This window comes from Camelus dromedarius, chromosome X (genome assembly GCF_036321535.1).
Source record: "Camelus dromedarius isolate mCamDro1 chromosome X, mCamDro1.pat, whole genome shotgun sequence".
NCBI lineage: Eukaryota > Metazoa > Chordata > Mammalia > Artiodactyla > Camelidae > Camelus > Camelus dromedarius.
In genome coordinates, this window is record NC_087472.1 from 85,010,620 (window position 1) to 85,037,595 (window position 26,976).

At 38.9% G+C, this 26,976-nt stretch overlaps 1 protein-coding gene across 4 annotated transcripts in view; it reads left to right on the forward strand.

The window, feature by feature from the left end:
* Positions 1–15,621: 15,621 nt before the first annotated feature.
* Positions 15,622–26,976, forward strand: part of RPGR (retinitis pigmentosa GTPase regulator) — a 63,135-nt gene continuing 51,780 nt past the window's right edge. For all 4 annotated transcript variants that reach the window (XM_031445489.2, XM_064483295.1, XM_064483293.1 and 1 more), the window contains exons 1-7: positions 15,622–15,797; positions 17,210–17,335; positions 17,823–17,915; positions 19,369–19,431; positions 21,476–21,634; positions 23,510–23,659; positions 25,142–25,300. In XM_031445489.2, coding sequence (XP_031301349.2) covers positions 15,635–15,797; positions 17,210–17,335; positions 17,823–17,915; positions 19,369–19,431; positions 21,476–21,634; positions 23,510–23,659; positions 25,142–25,300 — 913 coding nt within the window. In that variant the 5' untranslated portion in view covers positions 15,622–15,634. The remainder of the gene's footprint in view (positions 15,798–17,209; positions 17,336–17,822; positions 17,916–19,368; positions 19,432–21,475; positions 21,635–23,509; positions 23,660–25,141; positions 25,301–26,976) is intronic.

Genomic DNA, 26,976 nt, shown 5'->3' on the forward strand with positions numbered 1-26,976 from the left:
TTCTATTGTATAAATATACCACAACTTCTTTATCCAGTCATCTATCCATGGACATTTAGGTTGTTTCCATGTCTTAGCTGTTATAAATAGTGCTGCTGTGAACATTGGGGTGCGTGTACTTTTTCAAATTAGAATTCCCTCCGGATATATGCCCAGGAGTGGGATTGCTGGATCATATGTTAATTCTCAAATAGGACAGCATTTTAAACTAATCAGGTGTCAGTGCCATACCTGGAAGTCCACTTATTTCTTTGTGTTTGGAGAAGCCTGGGGAACTTAGTAGGATTCTACAAATGATTAATACATATGGAATCATGCAAAGAATTGGGTTTCCATTAGACAGTCTGAACATATTCATGACCCAGGATACAGGGTTGTTTTGGAACCAAATTCATATAAAAGTGTTCAACGATTTTGAAATTGACTACAATTTTCAAAACATTCTGTGATATTTTTTTCTTTTACATCCCAGCACTGCCCTTTGGTTTGACAAAGTAATGTTGGCACCTGACACTATTCCTTAACATTATTAAGTGAGTATAATTAAAAGTTATTTGCGTTCAATTATTTGCTTATCTGCTTCTTTGATTGTGCTTTCTCTTTTCATCAATACCAATTTTAGCTTCATTTAATCAAAGTGGTGAAATAATTAGATAGATAAGAGATTTAAAGTAAAAACTGATGCATCAACCTTGATAAGACCCTAAGGCCTCCTGGAATATTAACTTCCTTTATCACTGTTCTCCCTAAGGTTCACCTTGATTTTTATATGCATTTTAATTTGGGAGGGGGCCGGGTACTGAGGGAGCTATTAAAATCAACATGAAATGTCAAAAAGTGAGTAAGGTCAAAATGCTTCAATATCTAATACTATAGGAGGAATTCCATAAATACTATGACCTGCTGACATATGTAGAAGTTCCATTTACAAGGAGAAACTGGGTTAAAAATGATCATTTAAAACTACTCATTAGATAAAAGGAAAGATCTTAGACTCTGCATTTATTAAACTTTCATTGTAAGCATAGTACTTTCCTTACTAGATTCTGGAGAGGTCTGAGATCATAGAGTTAGACATGGATGAACCCTAAATATGTTAGTCCAACTCCCTCCTCCAGAGGACTAAGGAAGTACACTGATTTTTCTCAAAATCAGGCAAGGGAAGGAGAAAGAGAAAGCAAGTGAGAGAGTGAGACATAGAAAATGGCTTCTGGACGCCCAGTGAAAGCTCTTTCTATGGCTGACTGACAGAAAACGAGAGATTTTCACTGCCCAGCATCCAAAACCCCTTCCAGTTCTCATCGAGTGAGTATTGGTAGAGTCTTAGTGTAAAACCCTTCCCTCCCTCTCTCCCCCATCCTGCAAAGCCAGGTCATGGGCACGTGATCCAGCAGATGCTCTTACGTGGGGCTTTGAATCTTGAAGGGCTAAAGAAAAAGAGTCCAGGAGATGATATTTATTGTGCTGTAATCTACCAGCATTTCTGCCTATGTTCAGTGACTAGCACACTCTTGCCCTAGTGACTAGGCCCAGTGGTGGCTGTGTACTTCAGCAAAGTCAGCAGTAACGTCCTAAGCCAGTCTCCTGCTGCCTAACCTCCCTAGTTTCCCCTCTTTCTCCATTCCTCTCCAGACTGTCCATTAATTCCATGAGTTCCCTGATGATTTCCCCCTAAATCTTTTTTTTTTTTAACCTCAAGAACTCTGACTCAGAAATTGTTACCACAAAGCGAGTTACAGATGGCTGACCCTCAGGGAAAAGTGATAAAATCAGGATTGGTTGACTGACATCAAAGCTCCCCTTTAGAAATACAGTGGCAAAACAGCTGATTAAACCATTGCTTATGGTCACCTGGAATGCTGAATGAGACTATGATTTAAGGAGAATAGTTTGAAGGGCATGTAGAGTTCAATGACAGCCAGTGAGATAGCTGCTTCTTACAATGAATAGCTTGATGGTGAAAAAAGTCATCTGGCTCCGCTGATCTGAGATGGTCAAAGATAAACTCAGACTTTGGTCTGATCCTGTGTGCTGATGAATTACAATATCAGTGGTATTCCCAGCCCTGACAAGTTTCTTAGGTGATATTGTGGCATTATTTGGGTTAGACTGAAGGCTGGGAAATTGACATGGAAATATATGAGAGGATTTAGAAGACCCTAAGAATGCTGAACCCTTAATTCTCATTCAATCTCCCTTGTCAGCTCAAGCAATCTCTCCTAGCTTGTCTGATGAAACTGTCCTTTCCTTGATTGAAGATACTCCTTTACTTGAGGGAGTTACCTTGCAAGGTGAAGCCAGTTCTCTTCATCCTTCCCCACCAATCCCCAAGACTGTCAGATTTCAGCATGACCCCGGGGGAAGGAGTGGCAGTGACAAAGTCAAAAGCCAGAGAAGGCCAAAGAACTCCTGGATTTCTAATTTATATTAGAAAAACTCTGGGAAGTATGTGTGTGTGTGTGTTTGTGTGTGCGTGCGTGCGTGTGTGTGTGTGTGTGTGTGTGTGTGAATAGAGTATAAGGATGCTTGATTGAGGATGAGAAATGTAATTTTGGATTGGTCTGGATCCAATAATTCAAGATTCACTGTAGATTGAGCAACTATAATTGAATCCAAGGGGTAAAGAAGGGAAATGCTCCTGGGGGCAAAACTTCAAGCCGTATACCTCACTGGCATTTTACCTTGAGGGGGAGAAGCCCTGAGGCATGGGTCTATACCAATTCATGAGCAGTAGTTAATGGTTTGGACGGATGATTAGGGGCATGGAAGGAATAAAATTAAAGACTGGGGGACAAGGTTTCAAGAAAAATGTGGGTGGGCTTCTCAGAAAAAATATTGATGTCTCTTGTGAATACGCACCAAAAAGTACACAGTGTACGAGTCTCTTATGTCTGTCTCATTTATTACTCTATCCATTAAAAAACAGTTACACTGCATTTTAAGGACATACATATAAATGCTTCCTATATAAATAACAGCTGAAAAAAACCAACATTGTATTGGAAGAAATACCTGTTCAATATAGATATTAATAGCCCAAGAGTTTAGGTGTTCTATCAGGAAAACATTGATTAAGGTCTTCTATTGAGTGGACTTATATTACTTGGCTGGCCAACATTTGAACCCTCAACTAGATTTGAAGATCTTAGTCCTGCTTTCTTGTGTAAAGATCTAGAGAGATAAAGGGACCTTCCTAAGATCAGGAAATGGGGAAGGGAGGAAATGAGAGAGAAAAGACAAACAATTGGAAATAAAAACCAAATCTCTGTACTCTTGTCTGACACTCTTACTGTGGCAAATTATAAAGGATATTTAGGTTATTTGTTAATGGAGATTTGTCTTTTTTCTAGAGGAGACAGAAAATTGCTTTGTTTTTGAACTCTTTCTGAACATCTAGAAATCCCCAAATGTGCGAGTGTTAAAAGATGCCAGCAGCTCAGTTCCCATCAGGGAAGCCAAAGGAGGCAGTATTTCCTGTCCCCACCCCTTGGCAAAGAGGGTGAACTAGCTTTAGCCAATTGGATGCTCCCGCCCAGGACTTTGCTCTCAAGAATGTAACCGAAAGGTGAAGGGATGAGATTAGAAGCATAGTGAAAGCAGTGGTTTCATCCATTGGTGGCATCCTAGTCAGATTCCTCCTGCTGGGTGGCTTTCCTTGATCTCTGCCTTTTTAAATCGGTCTCATTCCCCAGTCTTCCCACCGATTCTCTGCACCAGCTGATAGCCCCTAGTATGAGGTATCTACCCAGGAAAGCTGATGTGCTTGGGTTTCATCAACGAGCTCTGGGGTCTTCTAGCTTCTGGTTGGCTTTGGCCATTGGAATCCCAGATGGAGAATGGAGGGAGGGAGAAGGGTGAAGTCAGCAGATTTATTCTCCTGGTTTCCCATGAGGTGGCCATAGGTTGGCTGTTCCTCGTTAGAAATTCACTATTCCTCTCAAAGTGGCCTACTTTACACAACCCTCCTTCTAAGTTCTAATGAACTCTCCATCCCTCCATCTCTTTGGGCCAAGGGATAGTAACAGTTCCACTGCTGTTAACCTGGGTCCTTGCACTATGCCTTATGGTTGTGCCCCAGCCCCCTTCCAACCCTTCAAAATTTATTCTTTTGTAAATAAACCCACTTCAAATTCTCATAATAAGAAGGTGTCGTCTGTTTGTCAGAAACCTGACTGGTAGGCCTTCAAGCACATTGATTTTCTAGTTAGCTCTGTGCCAAAGAAACCTTGACAGTCTTAGCATTCTGACAGGAGGGGAGGGAAGGAACAAAGGCCCAGAGTTGGGGTCAAAGGTGGAATTTTCAGTGACTTGCAATAAATGAGACTGAATATAGCCAAGGGACCCAGTTGGGGAAAAGTTACCCGTGGAAAGGCACAGATAAAAATATTTCGAAATAGGCTTAGAGTCTTCAAGCCTGATTCCCAATCACAAAGGGCAATGGCAAACAGCTCATGTTAAAAGGAACTTTTGTTCACAGACATACAATTGCTAATAGTCAAGCCATTCATTTTTTTAAGTGTCTGGACAGTCATTAAGTCGTCCTTCCCTCCCAGCCCCTATGGTGTTTTGCACAAAGTAAAACACGTGTCGGTTCTTCCCCGTCTCCTCCACGGCTTTCTTCACTGTCAGAGAGACACAGCTGCCCCATGTTTGGAAGGATGCAGCATGAAAAAGCTATTAATCTAGCTCCATCTAGGTGCACCAAGTCTAACTGCAGGGCTGCCTCCAGCTCCATTATAGGAGGATGTACATAGTAGTGGCATTTTAAAAACACAGATCATGAAGCAAATTGTGGGAATTAAAATTATGAGGGAAAGTAAACCATATGTAAAAAGCTTCCAGAAAGCCAGGCACTACATCATCTCATGTAAACCACACAATCCTGCAAGTTAGGAGTTATCCTGATTTAACAGGTAAAGAATCAGAGCCAAACAGTAAGCAATGTGCCCAGATGACTCAGGTAACAAGTGGTAAAGCCAGAATTCAAAACCATGCTCTCTCAAACATATTTTCTAAATTGAGGTATGTGACAACCCTCCCCCTCCACCCAGGGGATGCTCAAAACAATCCATCTTGGTAAAGCAAACCAAATATTAGAACTTTTAGCTATGTTTTTTAGCTCATCGATTAAAATCTTTTTGTGTATGTTTTACAATATGCGTAATATATTAGTAGAGTTGCACATCGTATCGCTTCTGCAGGGTAGCTTTTCTCGATCTCGGCCTTTATTTTTTTCTGAGCCTCATTCCTCCCTCTTCTCACTGATTCTGTGCACCAGCTGAGAGCTTGAAGGGCTATCTACCCAGGAAAGCTGATTTGCATGGGCTACATGAATGAGCTCTTATGTCTTCTGGCTTCTGGTTCGTCATGAATGAAGACGTGCCATCTCAAAGTTTGAAGACCACTGCTCTGTGCTCCTTCAAAAGGTGGTCTAGTGTAGTTGTTTGGAGCATAGAGTCTGGAACTGGACGGCATGTGTTCAAATCTCAGCCCTGACACTTTTTAGCTAACTTTGGTTCACTTAACTTCTCTGTACCTCAGGTTTCACTTCTGTTAACAGGCAAATTTAAATAATGCATAGAATGCTTAGACCAATGTCTGGCACAAATGAGAGCCCAGTAAACTAAGCCATTATCATCACATTACATGAGACTTAAAAGTAGTCATCTAGAAAATTACCCAGTCATTCCACTATGGACATATATCCCTCACAACTCTTCTTTCAGAATTATTTCCTGAGTTAGTGAGCCACCAGATCAGATCCATTTCTTTTTAGTCACTCTTTATTTGTCACCCAAAGCATATTTTTTCTTGAAAATATTTTCTATTTTTCATCAATTTAAGTTCCAAATTATTCTTCAATATAAATCTGTTTTGTAAAATCTAATACAAGTACACAGATTTAGGATTTTCACTTCCATGGCTTTTTACAAGAACATAACATAGCTCTGGAGTCTCTTCCAAAAGAGTCAAAGCATGTTCTCAGAAATTTCAGCAATACTAGGCTAAGTGACCTCCCAAAGAAGGAGAAATCTTATTTGGATGTCTAAGCTATGTCTAGCAAAAATAATGCTCATATTCCTGTGAAAATAACCATTTTGTTAGAGCATAGTGTAATGCAGGGAATCCAATCATCAGTGTCAGATAAAACTAAGTTTGATTCCTGGTTCAGTATTTGCTAATAGAATCACTTACAGGTCATTAACACCTGTAAAGTGATTTAATGATTCCTTGCTTGTAGATTTGGGATAGGAGATGAGCTCAGTGAGATAAGAGAGCAGGATGTTGTACGCTATTGTTAGGACTTTCTTTGGCTTTTATTTGAATGAGTAAGAAAGCCATTGGAGGGTCTTGAAAAGAGGAAAGCATGTCATGCCCTTAAAAGGGTTATTTTTTAAAAGGATTGGATTCTCCTGGGTTGTGAAAACTGTTAGGATGGACGCAGGGACACCAGTTAAGAAGTGATGGAGGTACTCCAGGTGAGAGGTAATGATGTTTTGGAGCACAGAGGTAATAAAGGAGACTATGAGACATGAGTTTGCAGATATATTTTGTAGCCAGAAGGGATGATGTAGGTAGAAGGCCTCAATCAGGTATCTGGTATCCAATAAAACCAATAAAGAAACAAAATCATTACTACTTGATGCTCAAAACTTGTACAGAAATCAATGGGCAGCCAATCTGTTCAGGATTATTATGAACTAGGATCTTCAAACATACATTTTCCCTTCCTAACGTATTTTAATTTTTCCTCAATTGGCAGATGGCATAGTCTCAAGAGTTAGGGTCTTGTAGACAGACAGGTATGGGTTCAAATCTTGGCTCCACCGCTTACTAACTCTTTGACCATAAGCAAGTTACTTAACCTCTCTGGACCTCAATGTCTTCATCTGTAAAATGGAGAGGCTCAATAAAATATACCCCAGAGAGTTTTGTGAGGATTCAATAAGTTACTGTATGTAAAGTACTTAGAAATGTCTCTACCACATCATAAATACTCATTAAATGTTGGCTAGTATGTTTGTTGGCTTCTATTAGTTTTTTGGTTTATTATTTTTCATTTTAAACCTTTTTGTTTTGATTGAAAAAGCAAATTGTGTTCATTATAAAAAAGTTAAAACCATACAGATATGTGTGACTTAGACATTAGAAGGCCCCTCTAATTCCACACCCTAGAGGTAACTGCTACAAAATAGCACAGTAAACATTGCTCCAGATTTTTACCTATGTGTATATCAAACCTACCCATGTATTCATATATATTAATTTACTTTCATATAATGGGATAATACTCTGCATATTATTTTGCAGCTTGTTTTCAATCACTTAAAATTTGATCTTTAGATATCTTCCCATATAAGTACACAGAAAGCTATTACACTGATTTTCATGGTTGCATAGTATTCCATTGTACGGAAGCCTGATAATTAACATATTCATTGGCTTATTGAAGTCACTTAGGTGTCTTTAATTTTTTTCTTACTCAAACAATGCCACAATAAACATCCTTGTACATATTTTTGGCACAAATTTGTATATTTCTGTAGAAAAAATTCTAGAAGTACTTATCTACAGAAGTGGTTATGATGAGTAAGAATTATATGCCTTTTAAAAATATGTATATATAATTTATATTGCCAAATTGCCTTTTGAAAAGGTCATATCTTTTTGAATTCCCACATACTGTGAATAATAATAATAATAATAATAATAATAAAAGTGCTTATTTCTCCTGCTAACTAGATCCTGACAATCTTCTTAAACCTTGCCAGTCTAATAGGAAAAATCAGTAAATAAATTGTATTGTTTTATTTGCACTTTTAATAGTAGAGTTAATTATCTTTTTTATTGAGTTATAGTCAGTTTGCAATGTTATATCAATTTCCAGTGTAGAGCACAATTTTTCAGTTATACATCAACATACATATATTCATTGTTGCATTCTTTTTCTCTGTGAGCTACCACAAGATCTTGTATATATTACCCTGTGCTATACAGTATAATCTTTATCTATTCTGCATATGCCTGTCAGTATCTACATATTTCAAACTCCCAGTCTGTCTCTTCCCACCCCCTCCCCCCTGGCAACCACAAGTTTATATTCTATGTCTCTGAGTCTGTTTCTGTTTTGTATTTATGTTCTTTTTTTTTTTTAGATTCCACATATGAGCAATCTCATATGGTATTTTTCTTTCTCTTTCTGGCTTACTTCACTTAGAATTACATTCTCCAGGAACATCCATGTTGCTGCAAATGGCGTTATATTGTTGGTTTTTATGGCTGAGTAGTATTCCATTGTATAAATATACCACTTCTTCATCCAGTCATCTGTTAATGGACATTTAGGCTGTTTCCATGTCTTGGCTATTGTAAATAGAGCTGCTATGAACATTGGGGTGCAGGTGTCATTTTGAAGTAGGGTTCCTTCTGGATATAAGCCCAGGAGCGGGATTCCTGGGTCATATGGTAAGTGTATTCCTAGTCTTTAGAGGAATCTCCATACTGTTTTCCACAGTGGCTGCACCAAACTGCATTCCCACCAGCAGTGTAGGAGGGTTCCCTTTTCTCCACAGCCTCTCCAGCATTTGTCATTGGTGGACTTTTGAATGACGGCCATTCTGACTGGTGTGAGGCGATACCTCATTGTAGTTTTGATTTGCAATTCTCTGATAATTAGTGATAATTAGTGACATTGAGCATCTTTTCAAATGTTTAAAATTTGGAGTTTTTGGTACAAGCTCCCTGCTTTTGTCCATTGGAGGGTTTGTGTTCTTTTTACTTATATTTTCCTTTTCTTCTCCTTAAAATTTGAAAAAGGCAAGCCATAGGCCAAGAGAAAATATTCAAGTACATAAACTAACAAAGGACACTAGATGTTTACCCAAAAGAAGTTTGAGCTTTGTCCACAAAAAAACCCCACAGCAGCTTTGTTTATTAGAGCCCCAAACTGGAAACCCAAATGTCCATCAATAAGAAAATGGATAAATAAAGTTATATCCTTAAAAATGAACAAGTTATCAATATACACAATATGAAATAATCTCAAAAACATGATGCTGAGTGAGAGAAACCAGACAAAAGAAACTGTACAAAAGACAATACTGATCTATGACTGATGAAAAGTCAGAATGGCGGTTTTTTCCTAGAAGGTGGAAGTGGGGGAGGGAAATACGTATCTGGTTTAGGGTGGTTGTTAAATGGTGCATCTACTTTACGTAAATTATGCCCCAGTCAATTTGACTTAAAGGGAAAAATTGTGTTGTTTCTGATTCAAAGCATTTCAATTGTGCATTAAAGCACAGAAAATAATATGTCACTCACATACCACCACTCTGATTTATACGTTAACATTTTGCCATATGTTTTAGATCTCTCTTCTTTTGACAAAAGCAAACCATTACTGATACTTACGATGTTCACCATTCATCCTTCACCCTTCCTTCCTGTTCCAGAGGAAATGACTCTCCCTAATATGATGTTTATCATTCCCATGAATGATCATACTGTATGTTTTTAAACACAAAATAGCATCATATTGCACATAATTTTATTTTTCTCAAGATTAAGTTGTTGAGAATTCTTCATGTCCATACATGTAAAACTGGTTTATTTATCATAACTGCTATATGATATTCCTCTGTGTGAATAAACAGTCTATCCATTCCTTTACTGATGGACATTTCAATTATTTTCACTTTTTTCTAGAATAAACAATGCTGAAATGAACATCATGTATGCCTCTTTGGGACAGGTTATCTTTTCAACTTTAGTTTTGGCAATTTATTTTCTGATATGATTGTACTAATTTAAACCCTCAATAGCAAGTTTCCTGTATTCCTAAACAGTTATTAATGTTAGCACTTTTGCTAATAATGTGAATTTAAAATGTTATCTCATTATTACTTATTTTTCACTCTCATTTCCAGTAAGGTTGAAAATCTTTTTACAGGTTTATTGGGCATTTGAATTTTTATCTCTGTTAATGCAATACCCTTTGCTCATTTTTTAAATTTCTTATCTTTTGCCTTTTTCTTCTTGACTTGTTGGTATTCTGTACATATTCTGAGTACTAGATCCTTAATTCATTAAATTGTCCATAATTACATTTACTAGCCATTTCCTTTACTGTTTCTAGAAACTACTTATACTTTCCCACGAGTTAATCCCTTGCTACACAGAGTGTGATTGATGGAGCATTTCCACTAGTATCATCTGGGAACTTGTTTAAAAATGCAGATTTTTGGTGGGAATGTAAATTGGTGCCACCACTATGGAGGACAGTGTGGGGTTCATTAAGAAAGCTGAAAATAGACTTACCATATGATCCAGCCATCCCACTCCTGGGCATGTATCTGGAGAAAACTATAATTTGAAAGGACACATGCACCCCAATGCTCATAGCAGCACTATTTACAATCGCCAAGACATGGAAACAGCCTAAATGTCCATCAACAGGTGACTGTATAAAGAAGCTGTGGTGTATATATATGTCATACATATATATGTGTGTGTGTGTGTGTGTGTGTGTGTGTGTGTGTGTGTGTGTGTGTATGAATAGAATACTACTACTCAGCCATAAAAAAGAATAAAATAATGCCATTTGCAGCAACAGGGATGGACCTGGAGATTGTCATTCTAAGTGAAGTAAGTCACATAGAGAAAGCCAAATATCATATGATATCACTATCTGTGGAACCTAAAAAATGATACAAATTCTATTTACAAACCAAAAAAAGACTCACGGACATAGAAGGCAGCCTATGGTTGCCAAAGGAGAAAGGGTAGGGAGGGATGGCTTGGGGGTTGGGGATTCACAGACACACATTGCTATATATCTGGAATGGATAAACAGTAGGGACCTGTTGTATAGCAGAAGAAACTGTATCCAGTTTCTTGTGGTAGCATATAGTGGAAAGGAAACTGGAAGGAAAGTATGTGTATACATATGTATATGTGTGGCTGGGTTACTTTACTGTGCACCTGGAACTAACATTGTAAATCAACTACACTTAAATAAAAAATTTTGAAAAAATTTTTTCTCAAATGTTAAAAAAAATGCAGATATCTGGGGCCCACTCTAGATCTGCTAAATTAGAATCTGAATTTTAACAAGACCACTAGATGATTTGTATATGCGTGAAAGATTTTTAAATACTACATTAAATGATTGAGAAAAGTGCAAATTTTCTTCCCAGTAATCCCCACCTGCCTTCTGCTGCTTCTTTACAAATAGAATGCCCTGGCCTTGGACCTGTCCGTCCTCAATTTATATATCCTGGAGCTGCACTACAAAATTTCAGAAATCAAAGAAGCTATTAGAATCTGATTTGTAAATGTGGACGTTTATGGGATTTCATAGTGAGGTTTTCAAAGTGGAGACACACCTGTTTACCTGATTCCAAAGAGAGAGATAAACAGCCATGGCAGTCACATTGCAATATAATTCAAAATGCAAGCCTTGGAAGTTTTGTTGAATGCTGTCAAGAAAGGAATTAGTTCAGCTAGGATGCATAATCCATCAAATGTCTTCCTTGTTCCTAGATGCCGCTATCTTTACTTGACACAAAATGCTCCAAAAATGAGTAGCGACAAGAATTAACAGAGGAAATTGCAAAGAGTTGTACATGTTGCCAGACGTGTGATGACTTCTGTATATCAACATGACTTTCTGAGGAGCATAGGAGTGTTGGCCACGTATGAAGTAGGGCACTGAAAGAGCACGTGACTGTAGCAGAAAGTCATAAAATTTTACTTTAGAAACCACTGCCTTCTCCAACACGAGGGAGGTGACGCCACAGGTTAAAACCATCTGGCTACAGGGATGTGGCCAAGGAATTTCTTACTCACAGAACGCCAAGCGTGCTCCCCCATTCCCCCCCCCCCCAACTGCGGTGCACAGGGGCACAGAACACTGGAGCTGACCGGCGGGTTGTAAGAAGGAGAAAAGCATCCCCTCTGGCCTGAAACATTTACTTCCTTGCTTCCTCTCCCTCTTGATCTGCTACAGCAACCAAAGAGGCCAGAGGTCACCTAGGGTGCAGCTACAAGATAGCTGAATTAGTACAAGGTAGTTGAATTAGTAGCCGGGGTCCCTGAGTGGCCAGGTGGAGTGGATCCCCCGCTGACCCACACTGGACATACCCCATGAGTGAGAAAGAAACTTTCTTGTTTGTGTTAAGCCACTGAGACTTAGGTGTTGTTTGCATCGCAGCGTAGCCTGGATTATACTGACGGATACAGTCAGCATAGTGGACACTGCCTTAACACTGCTGCGTGTGACTCTGTTCCAGGTGCCAGGCTGTGAGTTCTACACGTATCCCACAATAGCCTTCTGACACAGACAACAGTATTGTCCTATATAGTATGACGTACATGATATGTATCTACATCATAGGTGTCAACGGTATCTTCGCTATCTAGATGTGAATGTATCATATATAGCAGTAGTTTATTGTGAAAGGAGGCTTTCTTCCTTTCTTCTTGTTATGCTGGAAGTAGTGTCTCTTCTCGCTAAGGCCAGTCCCTCCACATGAGATCTGGGTGCCATCTCTTCCTCCCTTACATCAGTGATCATTCCTTCACTCTCCTGAATCCGTGTTTCTCCCCTTCTATTCAGTCTGCCTCTCAGAATTCCCCAGTCTCTCCACGCTTAACAAGAGCCCTCCATCCACCTCCCTTCCTCCTCCAACCACTATCTCCCTTCTCCCTCCTCTCCTAGCCCATCTCTGTCTCCTTCCTCCAAAGCGTTCAGCCTCACTTCTTTCGCTCAGCGTCCCCCACTCTCCAACTACTCCAATATTGGTTCTTCTTCCATCACTCTACCTAACGGCTATTTTCAACACCATGAATCTCCTCATGGCTGACTTCAGTGGACAGTTTGCACCTAATGTCATTTCTCAGCATCCGCTTGACAAGATTGCCCACACCCTTCCGTTGAAACCCCATTCTGTGGGCTCTTCATCTCTGGTCACTCTGTCTCCTTTCCAGCTTCATCATCTATTACTGGACGATTAAATTTTAGCCCTCGTCACAAACTCATCCCAGCCTCTGTTTTCTTCTCATTCTATAGTCACTTCCCAGTCTTCCACCGAGCAGTCTTTGCCAAGGCTGTTATCACTACATAGACCCAGGCATCCCCCAAATGGGTACCTCCGTCTGGAGCTTCTGCTCACCAGTTGCCGGCTCAGTTCCTCACCTCCACTTTGATGTCTTAGTGTGCACAAGGCTGGACTGTCAAGTTCTCCCCCCGCTACTTACTGAACTTCAACCCCTCCTGCTCCTTCCTCTGCATTCCCCATGGTACATGGTGCCACCATCCCCCTATTTGCTTATGTTGGAACCTGGGAATGGGGTTGCATCAGTACCTTTGGGAATGCTCAGCAGGAAAATGTGCTTTACTAGATTTCAGAAATATCATAACTAAACTAAACCATATCATAACAAAAGTGAGTCGCTGAAATTCTGATTTTCCCACTGTGACTATTATGATGCTTTAAAAAAAAAATCAAATCCTTTCCAAAATAATTTAGGGCCCCTTCTTTTGCTCTAAGAGCTATTTGTTAGTCCTGCCCTGCCTAGGAGTCAATAGTCAGACACCATTTCCTGTTGATTCTCCCTAAAATATTCTCGAATCTGTCTGCTCCTCTCAGGTGCCAATGCAGTGTATTTCAAGCCAATGCGATTGCTTGTCTGAATTTCTGAAATAGCCTCTGAACTCTCCTCCCTGCTCCAAATTATTTTCCACAAAGCAGCCAAGCAGAATGATTGCCACGATACATATAACTGATCCAATCAATCCATTGCTTAAAAACCCTCAGCGGCTTCCCGTTGACCTCAGGATAAAATCTGAGATTTAATAGTCTGAAGATCCTGACACTTTGCCATGGCCAGTGTCACCTGTTTGAGCTCCTGGAAAGAGCCAAGCTCCTTAGGACCCTTTGTGAGACAGGAGGGAAAGGGGCAGGACACAAATGCTAGACAAATGAAGCTGTTGGGATTTGATAAAGACTGGCTGGAACTGGCTGAAACCAGCTGAAACCAAGGTGACTTTGAGAATAGCCTGGTCATTGACCTTTAGCTCATTATAGCTTCACTGTAATACTAAAAATCACTCCCCCTTATGCCATGACAATTCTGAGGTGGACCATAAAAGGCCAAAAAGTGGGCAGTGGCCCAGTTCCCGGGTAATCCCCACCCTTCCCCGAAATAGCAAGAATATTTCTCCCACTCGTTAGCCTATGAAATTACTTAACCCATAAAAACCTTCGACCTCGTTGTGCCCTGGGACCACCCTCACTTTCTGAGAAGGTCTACATTCTGCCTATAAAGTGTGTATCTCTCTAAATAAACTCACTCTCGCTTTTCTTTAGCTCGTTCTTGAATTCTTTCCTGTGCGAAGCCAAGAATCCTCAACTTGGTGGCTTGTCCTAAGGACCCTTGCAGGTCCCAAGACGTGACATTTCCCTCTTCTGCAACATCTGAACGTGATTTACTCTCAGCTCAGAGCTCTGTCACCCTTCCCAGCTGCTCCTTCTTCAGTTCTTAGATTTAATGTCCTCTCTTCAGATAAACTTTTCCTAACTTCTCACACCGGGTTAATGCTCCCTGTTAATCACTTTCTTAGTAACCCCTACTTTGCTTTGTAAGTAAACAATTATTTGTATATTCGATCATTTAATCTCCCCCTCCCAATTTTAATGCAAACTCCCTAAGTCAATACACGCTGCGGTACACACAGGAATTCAGGGATCCTTGCGTCCAGCTTTGATTCTAGAGCCCATGCCGGCAACTACCACATGTACATAGATTTACTGATCCGGGAAGATGGCATTTTGCCTCTTTGTTTATGATGGCCAAGTGTTGATGCATGGGAGACTAAGAAACTGCAGAAAAATAAAACATCTCTGAGCTAATTCTAGAATAATGATGTTCTACTGTTGGTAAATCTCTTTGTGCATGTTCCTGTCAGTAGCGGACTGCACACCTCAGCCTTCTGTGGAAGAAGCGGCGTTGGCGGCGGCGGGGAGGGGGTGCGTTCAGATTACAGGTGGGACTGGTTAAACGACCTCAGCTCTCCCACTGTACAGTCTTTTCATCCGTAAATGGTAGTAACATTAACCACCTTACAGGGCTGTAGTTGGACTCATTTGATCAATTCGTATTTAACGAGCATCTAGTATATGCCAGGTCTTGGGTTAGATGTTGGGGATACAAATGTGGTTTAGGATATTTAGCAGAGTGCCTATCTCATTTAGAGTTATAGATGGTCACCATTACTAGTATCATTACAGTTGTGTGTTGACGTTTGCCTGTGTCACATGACTTGACTGGCAGGGGACGTGATATTTGTGACGTCTGTCACTATCCAGACCCGGGCCCTGGGTGGCTTGGGTCTGCACAAACAAGCCTGCGCGCGCCGGCACAGTACTGCGCGGCGTGGCCGCCGCTCCTCTCCGGGCCACCAGAGGGCGCGCGGCCTCTACTTCTCCGCCCGCTGCGCCTGCGCCTGCGCCGTGCCGGTCGCCCGCCCTCCGCTCCCCTTCCCTCCGGCCCTCGCTCCGCCTCGCGCCCTAACGCCCCGCCTCCGTTGCCCTTAGCGGCTGTTTGTTGACTTCCGGAAACGCGGGAGTCGCCGATGCCCAGAGTGTCGCTATGGGGACCCAGGGGGCTTCCGGGGCCCTCGTCGGGGCTGAGGCGCAGCTTTAGGCCCCACCGAGTCCCCCCCACTAGCTTCCTGGCCCAGGCGCAGGCTTCTCGTAGCGCCATCGGCATGAGGGAACCCGAGGAGATGGTGCCCGGTGAGTCGCGTCTGCGGCGGTGGCGGCGGGCCGGGAGGGAGGGTCCGCGGGCGGGCGGGCGGCCAGGCCCCGCCTCCGGGCCGGCCCCGTCGAGGGACAGGCCCGGGCCGCCGCGGCCCGACTTTGGTCAGAGCTCTGGCCGTGCCCCCGAGGGTGACTGAGAGGAAAAGAAAGAAGGGGAAGGACGGAGGGGGGACAATGGGGAAGGGGGTGCTGGTCTTTCTTCTCCTCATTCTTTTAAAGGAGGTTTTCGATGAGTTTCTCGAAGGCAGGGCTACCTTTTACCTCCCTATGAACTTCCCAAATTACTTCCGTCGAGGTGCTCCGGACCTGGTTGTGTACTGAACGCAGTAAAGAGTGGGTGACCAGGGGACGTGGGGTAAAAAAAGGATGGGGAAGACGACTGGGAGGAAGGAGGGAGCCGTTAGCGAGTGTTTTTTTAAGACTTTTCCCCTGAACTCCAGAAGTAACGTTTGACGTTGTGAGTCGGTATCATGTATATACTGTGTAACAGACACGTTTTATGAAGCAGTACTAAGTCTAGCCACTTGGGATGCGCTCAGCTCTTTTCTATAATACATTCCTTTAAAAATGGTAATCGTGACCCACTAAGTTGATTGTCTGACCCACTAATGGGTCACGACCAACAGTTTGAAAAAACACTGGATTAAAGCAAAATCATGTATTCACTGAAATATGTATTGCGTTTCTGCCATGCTCTTGATTCAGACACGATTAAATTCCTGTCTTGAGTTCACAACTTAGAGATACAAGAAACTAAACAAAATGACAATATCATTTGGGGTGTGTGTGTGTGTGTGTGTGTGTGTGTGTATTTAGTTATTGGGTGTGTGTGTGTGTTTAGTTATTGGGATCTGGTAGGAGTTTTTAGTCTCTCTCCAAAATGGTACTGGATTAAAACTGTGTCCTCACATCAGGGAGTATATAATGACTTCATTTAGGAATGGTAAATCTCAACATCCTGCCTTCTCATGGTGTTAAGGATGAAACTCAATACTGACCTGTTTCTGTGTGTGGAGAAAAACCCTCAGTCAGGGGCTAGACCACCAGGTGTTCACCAGCATGAGGAGGGCATTGAGTGTATCAGCTCATTGCAGGGAGCAGATGGTCCACCTCATGACAGCAGGACTGCCTCCTTTGTGACAGTTTCTTACTTTACACCTGTAAATGAATAATATATATTTAATTTATTAGATTTTATAAATAAAACTAAAATGAAGTCTGAGGAGTAAAACTGAATTAAGATGGAAAAAGGAGGTTGTAGATGGTCAAGAGCAAAAGCAAAGCTGTTAGGAGACAAGGAATCTGTATAGATAAATTACTGGAAAAATATTTTAGTTCACAGGCAACATAATAAAAGTTGTGAAATCGAAACTCTCATGTATTTGCAGATTCGGGTGCTGTGTTTACATTTGGAAAAACTAAATTTGCTGAAAATACTCCCAGCAAATTCTGGTTTAAAAATGACATACCTATATATCTTTCATGTGGAGATGAACATACTGCTATTATTACAGGTTAGTATTAAAATCCTAAATGAAGATAGTAATACTTAAAGAATCCTAAGTATTGTAGATGTGTTGTGTTTGAAACATGTTGAAAATACACAGAAAGTGGCTTTTTTTCTTTTCCAAAGAATTCTTGACAAATTGACTTATCAAGGGCATCTTCTAAATTTTAGTTTCCCTTAGTATATTTAAGTGTGATTTTCTATACATACTACTTTCTTGGAATAAATCTATTTATTTATTTATATATATATTTATTTTATATATATATATATTTTTATATATATATAAAATAAAAAATATTACTGTATAATCTTAGAAACTCTACACCTAACAGAATCTGGCTATAGGTAGATGGACAAGGTGATCTGTTTCAACATGTAAAAGCAATGACAGTGTTTAAGTACAGCTTTTTTACTGCATTGTGATGACTTCATCTCATATTACTTTATCTTGAAAATGCTTCAATTTATTATTTCTTTTTCCTTCCCTCCAGGAAATAATAAACTTTTCATGTTTGGCTGCAACAACTGGGGCCAGTTGGGATTAGGTTCAAAATCAACTGTTAGCAAGCCAACATGTGTCAAAGGTTGGGGTCTTTTCTTCCTTAACGCTTTAATTACTAAACTATATAAAGTACTTTTATATTGTGTAGTTCTTTAATATCATATTATGAATGATAAACCCTTTAGTTCTTTATTTTCTGAGATTTACTTGAATATTACTAGCATTTAACTTTTTCATATGGTATTTAGAATTACTTTTATATGTTAGGGTCTAAAAATCACATTGATCTTAAACCCAGAGACCACAAAAGAAGTAATGATTCTACAGTATTACACATGAACATCCTTTTTTTTTTTTTGCATGTTTGTAAACCTACTTAAATATCACTGTTATTGCATATATAGAAAACAAACAATATGACATGTTAGGATTTTTACCTCTGTCTCATTTGTTAGAGTTGTGGACATCATGGTTGTATACAGTTGCCACTTTTATAAAACACACTTTATCCTGCTGTATAGAGTGAGCATAAGTGCCGAACAAAATATCACAACTAGGGATTGATTATTACTAGTATTCTTACAAGAACAACAGGACAAAATATTTCAAATTAGGACTGTCCCAGAAAATATGGGACATACAATACCTTTACAAAACTTTCTCCCTGTTATGTGCAAAGCTTCTGCTTGGTTGTAACCTACAAACAGCAATACGTGAATGGCGATGGAGATACCTTGGGATGTGATAGGAGCTGGATTCTTTATCTTCCTAGCCAAATTTTAAATTTCAGCTCAAAGTTTCAGTATAACTATCATATCCATGCTATTTATAGATATTGTTGTGGAACTTTTAAAGTGTTCTGCTTGGTCAAAAGTATTTATTGAACCATCTACTAAACCGTTGGGTTTATTTACGGTGCCTATAATCCTTACTCTCAAATATCTGATAGATAAGCTAGCAGGATTGTCTCTACTAAGAGATCCTTGAGGCCAGGGATTCTGTCTTAGTGATCTTTGCAGCCCCTATGCTAAGCATTTAGGAGATGTTCTGTAAATGTTTTTAATGTGTAAATGAATGAATGAAGAACTTTAACATAGGCGTATGCCTATGAGTATCGGACTTGGTGTTTTGTTGCGTGAAGTAGAAAGTTATCTTGATGATGGTGATGGCAGATTAGGAAACAGATCAGGTCTCAGGTCGGTGAAGAGGCACCATAGCAATGCAGTGGATTGCAGCACATTAATTGCTTGTGGCTTTTAAAAAAATATGTAGATGCCTAGGCCTTACCTCAGAGCAGCTGACTCAGATTCTCTAGGGGTGGGGCTGAGCTATCTGTATTTTTCTCAAAGCTCCACTGGTTATTATGATGAACAACTAGTTCTGAAAACTTGATTCATTAGTTATGAACATCACCTTTGGAGTCAGACAGGCCTGGGTTTAAGTCTGTTGCACCACTTGGTTATCATTTGACCTGGATTATTTATCATTTTCATAATCATAAAATGTCTTAATTGTCGTGTTTTTATATTTTTTAGCTTTAAAACCTGAAAAAGTGAAATTTGCTGCCTGTGGAAGGAACCACACCCTAGTTTCAACGGGTATAGTATTCAATCTGTATGACTTCCTGCCCAGTTTGAGGACTGAGGTCTCACTCCAGTAACATTTATGGCTTTGTAAAATTAACAAAAATGGTACATTGGCAACAATAAGATTAGGATTTTTAAAAATGTAAATGGTTAGCACACTTGTTTGCCTATATGCAGATAAATGTTGAGTGGCTGAAGAAAAAGCTTCTTTCCTTGGCTTATGTCTAGGGACGGCATCTCCTTACCTGTGTGCATACCTCAGGGGCAGCTTGCTCCTGCTCTTGCTCTTCCCTCTTCTTTTCTGAGGGTGAGTGGAAGCCCTCCTCAAAAGGCTATTGATGTGAGTTAGCACAATCCAATCAAAATCCGAACAGGCTTTGTCTGTGTGTCTGTGTGTGAGTGTGTGTGTGAGAGAGAGAGAGAAAATTGACAAGGTGACTCTAAAGTTTGAATGGAAAAGCACGGGACCTAGAATAGCGAAAACAATTTGAAAAGATCAAAATTGAAGGACTTAGCACTACCAGATTTCAAGACCTACTGTAAAGCTAATCAAGACACTGTGCTATTAGTGAAAAGATTAAGACAAAGATTAATGGAACAGAGTAGAGTTCAGAAAAAGACCCACAAGTTTACACCCAAGTGATAGATGACAAAGGTGCCAAGGCAATTCAGTGAAGAAAAGGCAGTCTTCAACAAATCCTGCTGAAACAGTTAGACATCCAGGCCTTGACCACGGGGCAGTCTTTCCTACCATCCTTTTCTGCCACACAGCTGCTTCCGTCTTCAGGCTCTTCTCACTGCCTCGGTTCCCCTTGCCTCTCTGCCCTCACTTATAATTTTCCTTTGCTGAAATGTCTTTTCTCCTTCTCTTATTCAGATTCTTTTAAGATCCAGCGTAAGGCTTACTTCTCCCATGGAGCTTTTTGTGGCTATTCAGCTTCTTCCTCATATCGTTCTCTGAACTGCTTCAGCATTCTATGAACTCTGCTTTGCTCCAGATGTGTTCAGTTGTGTGGTCCAATTCCATGTGGCCTTGTAGTGTCTTCCATTTGAAAGCTAGTCTTGTTTCCTCAACTAGGTTTCATTTTTTCTAAAGTAACATCTAATTTAAAATTTTTAACTGATTCAGGATGATTTTGCCCTCAGTTTCCACTATAATTTAGTGAGGCTTTAATTTCATGTGCATTTTTATGACAGATATATTTAATTTTATTATGTACGTGTTTATGTTTCATTGCTTTAGAGGTTACTGGCAGTGTTTATTACCTAGGCATGATATACTTCTTATGTGATTAAGAAAATAATTAACAAACATTTATATAGTGCTTACAATGAGCCAAATGCCATTCTAAGAATTTTATAAATGTTAATTTAATCTTCATAATACTTCTGTAAAGTAGGCACTATTATTACCCCATTTTACAGATGAGGAAAATACAACACTGAGAGGTTAAGGTTAGCTTGCCCAAAGTTATACAGCTGATTAGTGGCAAGCCAGAATTCGCACCTAGGAAATCTGGCTTTGGTGTCCTCTCTCCTAAACACAATGCTATACTGCCTTCCTATTTAGCTAAAAAATTAAAATATAATTACACAACATAGAATTTTCGTGTTTCTAATTATATTCTTCTTGTATTTGCCCCATTTTACTTATATGTTACCTGTTATATCTTAGCTTTAATGGATACGGAAGTTAAAATTAATGAACCACATCTCTTTTGAAATAGTTTGATTTGGATTATAAATTAATTTGGAAATTACTTTCATCTTTTTTGCTCTGAATTAATAGTACTGCCTAAGCAAGAAAATACATTCCACACATATTATGCATTTCAATTGCTACTTAAACTCTAGAATGATTTATGAAATCTCACAGAAATGTAGAGCCTTGTTTGTTTGGCTGTGTTTTTGACACCAAAATGAAGTTCACCAAATTGCAGGATAATGCCAGCTTTCATCTTTCTCCTCTGGTACTAGAGGAACTATGTGGGGTACACCGGCCTGTCTCACTACGATGGTGACGATGGTATACTGATATTTTCTTTTCCATGTGCAGAAGGAGGCAAAGTTTATGCAGCTGGAGGAAATAATGAAGGACAGCTAGGACTTGGTGACACTGAAGAGAGGAACACTTTTCATCTAGTTAGTTTTTTTACATCCCAGCATAAGATTAAACAACTTTCTGCTGGATCTAATACTTCAGCTGTACTGACTGGTAAGATTTTTTTCCATTTCAAACTGGGACACATCTCTTTTTTTTTGAGACTAGGATATACCAAGTCAGTAGATTGAAAACAGCAGTGCTGTTTAATTTTCTCTCATTGACCCTGTGTTTTCAGAAGACATTAAAAATAGAACTTAAAATCATGACGTATATTATAATTTCATGCTTACATACATTTAGAAGGTAATTGTTAAATAAGTTCTAAGCTATGCTATCCATCTGCTCCTTTAGATATTATTTTTAAACCCCAAAATACTTCATAGAGGTGAAATTTGCATAACATAAAATTCACAATTTCAAAGTGAACAATTCTGTTGCATTTAGTACATTAACAGTATTAGGCAACCACTACCTCTATCCAGTTTCAAAACATTTTCATCACTCTAAAGTAAACCCCTTCCTCAGTAACCAGTTTCTCCCCATTCCCCCACCCCCCCAGCTCCCAGCCACCACCAAATTTCTTTTTCTATGAATTTATCTACTCTGGATAGTTCATATAAATGGAATCGTACAATATGTGACCTTTTGTGTCTATATTTATTTTTTTTCCAGCTTTCAACTTAATTTATGCCGCAATAACTCTCATTTACCCATGTCTTTTTTTTTTGCAAGACAAAATCTTTATTCCATTTTTAACCATTACCAATAGGCATTAACAAAATTAAAAAAATTTTTTGACAACTTTATTGTGGTATAATTTCTGTACAGTAAACTACACATATTTCAGATGTACAATTTGATGGATTTTGATAGATGTATACACTAGATATTCTTAAATATTATCTTCATTGTATGTTCTGAAAGTTACACCAGCTTTAATGAAGTTGCTGTCAGAAACATCATAGAAATCTGTTGGATATATGTTATTAAAATACAGTTTGTAATGTCATTGCATCTCTCTGCCCTCCCTATCAAAATCCTGTATGAGAAATTTCTTTAACTTTTGGAGCCGAGATAAATGAGTCTCACTGAAGCAGCTGCTGGTGCGCGCTCTTTTCCCGTCCTGGGAGCTGTGTGACGGACGCTGTTGCTCTGGCTGTCAGGAGCGCCAGCGCTGTGCCTGCAGCTCCGTCCCTTCGTTCTGCCAGCCGCGCAGTTGGCATTTTGGCCTCCTCCTTTTGGTTCTTATTTTTTTATGTTCCTTTTATTTGCCTTATTATTAAACCACTTCAAAGCTTTAAATGTTTTAAATTAATTAAAAGATGCAAGTAAATAAGTCTTGATAATTCCTTTCTAAAATATTTCCCTTAGTTTTTTCTCTGACATTGCAACCCTTATCAGAAAGCACGTTTAAGTTAACCTGTTTTTGAGATGCTATGTATGCTAACGCATCTCCTTGTTCTCTGAAGTTAGATTATTTATTTTCAAGTATAAATTGTAAAGTTAAAAAGTTAGTGAAATACATTTATTTAATGTTTTTCTTCCTTTACAGCATCATTCCCACAGTGTTCTCAGAGCAAGGTCTTCCAGGCCCTTTTGACCTGGGACTTGCGCAGGATATGTCCAGTGTGACTCGTGCAGACATTCAGTTAGGTTGCTGGTAGACAGCTCAAAAGGAGGAAACCATTTTCTGTTTAGAGACATTCGAATAAGGAAAGGTTATTATAGAAAAGGACATTTTGTCTTTGCTATTGAGATAAAAATATGGACATGTCTAAAGTGATTTACATCAGGTTATTCTCTATCCTTTATCATTTTGGAAACATTTCATAACAGTAGGTAGCTGGTGTAAATGTCAGGTAGTACTTTTCTTTAAAGACACATAATTTTTCTAAATTAAAAAATAAATGCTCTGTTGGAAATATAGTAACTTGCTATCCCTGCTACCTCTGAAAACCCTTTTTCCTCTTTGTGTTTTCTTTATAGAGGATGGAGAGCTTTTTATGTGGGGTGACAATTCTGAAGGGCAAATTGGTTTAAATAATATAACTAATGTATGTGTCCCTCATCAAGTGACCGTTGGAAAGCCTATCTCCTGGATCTCCTGTGGATATTACCATTCAGCTTTTATAACAAGTAAGACAGAGCAGTTTGGATTTATCATGTTATCTCCCATTTCTAACTTATTACTAAATAAATAGTAAACTGCCATAACATTCTACAGTTCTATAGAAATATTCGCATGGTAATCCATGTAATAATACAATTTTGGTCTGTTTTGGGTCACAATATTTCTTCATTTCAATAATGAGTGTTTATAATTTCAAACTCTATCTGACATGTTAACTTTTTTTAGTGAATAAAGGTCTGTATCCTCCAGAGAGGTCCAGTATGTGCTTCCTAGTCCTTCCTCTTCCAAGGCCACACAGGGCATGTTTTCTCTTTGGCAGTGAATTACAGGGATGTATGTGTGATGTCTCTGCCCAGGGACACTCACTTTATTCTCGGAGTCTGAAGCTTTTATGTGGGTGACTGGTCATGTCGGCACATCCTGCCAGCAGCTAGTCATGGCAACTGCAACTCAGGGCCCTCAGCGGTGAAACCAGGTGTACATCATCAGTGTTGACGTTTGTGCAAAGCTACCATTTCTTAGCATCTTGCTAAGCTGGCGTCATTTATTTCTCCAGGTGTACATAACAAAATCATCAATCACCAACACAGAGAACACACCCAAGGGCCACATTCCCAGGGATTGACCAAAAGTCAGTCAGCCGTGGTTCTCTTGGAGACATGGAAATAATAAACAAGACGTGCTGTGTTACCTCTTTCCTCACACCAGTGGTGATATGTTCTGTGTCATTCTTTAGGTTAGAACGTGTATTTACAAGTTTTAAAATTCCTGCTCTGTAGAACTCAGTTCAGTTCATAGAAATGAATAAAAAATTCCTGCTTTCAAGAAGCTCATAGTCATAGCACAGTGTGGTTAAGTGTGATTACAGAAACAAGTCAATAGTATTAGTATGGACAAGGCAGTAATTAAATGTCATAAGTTCCTTAATAAGAGAGTCTTTCTGGGAGAAGTACCATCTAAGTAACTAATTGAGTAAAATCTGCTATCTTTAGGCTTACTCACCATATTTACTTCACCAGTAAATGAGTTTTCTAAAATAAGTTTCATAAAAAGCAATTATTCATTTATTCAACAAGTATTCGTTAAATGTTTAATGTACTAGACACACTGCTAGGTTCTTGCAATACCGTAGTGAGCAAGACAAAATCCATGTCCTCATGGGGGTTTAATGTCTACTCATTTTGCTTTATTAAAAGTAAGAAGAAGTAAGATCATCTTTACGTATTGTGAAACAGGTAAAATAATTCTCTAGTTGTTTATCAGTAGTGATGGTCATGAAATGTTCATGAAGATTTTGGATTAAAATAATCAAGGGGAAAGGAAAATCTAGCTTTATTTCCTTACCATTCAGTAAAAATATCTCCAGAAAGGTCAAATTTATTAAATTGAGATTTTCTAAATGTTTTATTGAAAGAACATATACCAAAAAGATGAGTATTTCATTCATGTCTATGTCATCACTGATCACTGTACTTTTCCTTGAATAGCGGAGGGAGAACTGTACACCTTTGGAGAAGCTGAATGCGGGAAGTTAGGCCTTCCCCCAGAACTGCTGGTCAATCGCAAAGTGCCTCAGCTAGTGCCTGGAATTCCTGAGAAGGTGATCCAAGTCGCTTGTGGTGGAGGGCACACAGTTGTTCTCACAGGTATGTGTGGATGCTGCCACTCTGTCCCCTACTTTCTGTGGTGGCTCATGAAAAACTTTTTGACATTCATTTATTTTTATTGTGGTAATAACACTTAACATCTGATCTACTCTCTTCACAAATTTTTAAGTTACAGTATTATAATACAGTATTGTTATCTATAGGCACGATGTTGTATGGCAGGTCTCCAGAACTTTCAGCTTTGCATAGCTGAAATCCTATGCCCATTCATTAGCAGCTCCCCTCTCCCCCTACCCCAGTCCCTGGCAACCACCATTCTAGTCTCTGCTTCTATGAGTTTGACTATTTTAGGTACTTCGTGTAAGTTGCCTTTGCATTTTTTTCCATTAAGATCCCCACCTTTTGTTCCTGTAGTTAATAAACTTTTCTGGCCTATGGAAAAACTTTAAGTAGAAAAAAATGAATCTTGTTGAATTGTTTTTGCTAACATAATTGACATTTTCATGATCTTAACACTTTAATGGCAAAAAATAATATTTTTAGCTCATTTCCAAGAATACATTGTTTTCCTCATATATGTGTTTTCCATATTTATTTAAAATTGACATTTTTTTCTGAAATACCTTCATTTGGAGAAGCTCCTTGTTAATGCTATTTTTTACTTGTAATTGATAATTCTTTTTTTTTGTCCACATTCATTTTTTTTAATTTATTTATTTTATGTGGGGGAGGGAGGTAATTAGGTTTGTTTGTTTGTTTGTTTGTTTGTTTGTTTTTAGAGGAGGTACTAGGGATTGATCCCAGGACCTCCTGCATGCTAAGCATGCGCTCTACCATTTGAGCTATACCTTCACCCGATAATTCTTTTTTGTGTGTGATATTCACAATGTCTAACTTGGTGATTTCTTTCTGATTTTTACGTACTGTTATAGTAATTAAAGAGTGTTGAGATTTTAAATTATAGATAATAAAAGAAACTTAGAACTTTAATGGTAATGTCACTTTTGGCTTCTGAATTTTGTATTTGGTATGACATATGACTTCTCAGGATTGTACATTAAAATATACTTACTACTTGATAATATGCTTACAAAATTGATGCTCCCAAATTTGTTCAGCATTAGACTCATCTTAGATAAGTAGTATAAGAGATAATGCAGTTAGGTAGTGAATGATTGTAATATTTTTTGGTCAAAAAGAAATAAACAGTTTCTGAAGTCACCACTTAATCTTCAGTAACACAAAGCTAGAAGTGTTCTAGACAAATTTTAAAATCTAATTCTCAGATGATAATGCTTAAATGTTGCAAGGTAACTAAGCAATATTTTATCTTTAGGTTTTCCTCTTGCATCACTTTTCCTTGACTTCCTATTCTAGTCCTAGTTATGCTTCTAAAGCTATAGTTTCCCAGAATTACAACTTCCAGATGGAATCTTTTCAAAGTTTGAAATAATTTTTTTCAAGGCCTCCATTCTACATTTGGAAATAATTCTGAGGTTTAAGTTTTTTTTAAACTTCTGCTGATAAAATGAATTTTCATATAATTTCTAAAAGATTTATTCTAGGAATTAAACTTTAAAATTAATCTTTATAAATTATCTGAAAATCCATCCATAGGGAGAAATGCAGCTTATTCTTCATGTGCTATGTATCTTCTCTAGTTTATACAAAGATTGTAGAAAGAATTAATTTATTAGGTGATTGAAGAATATTCT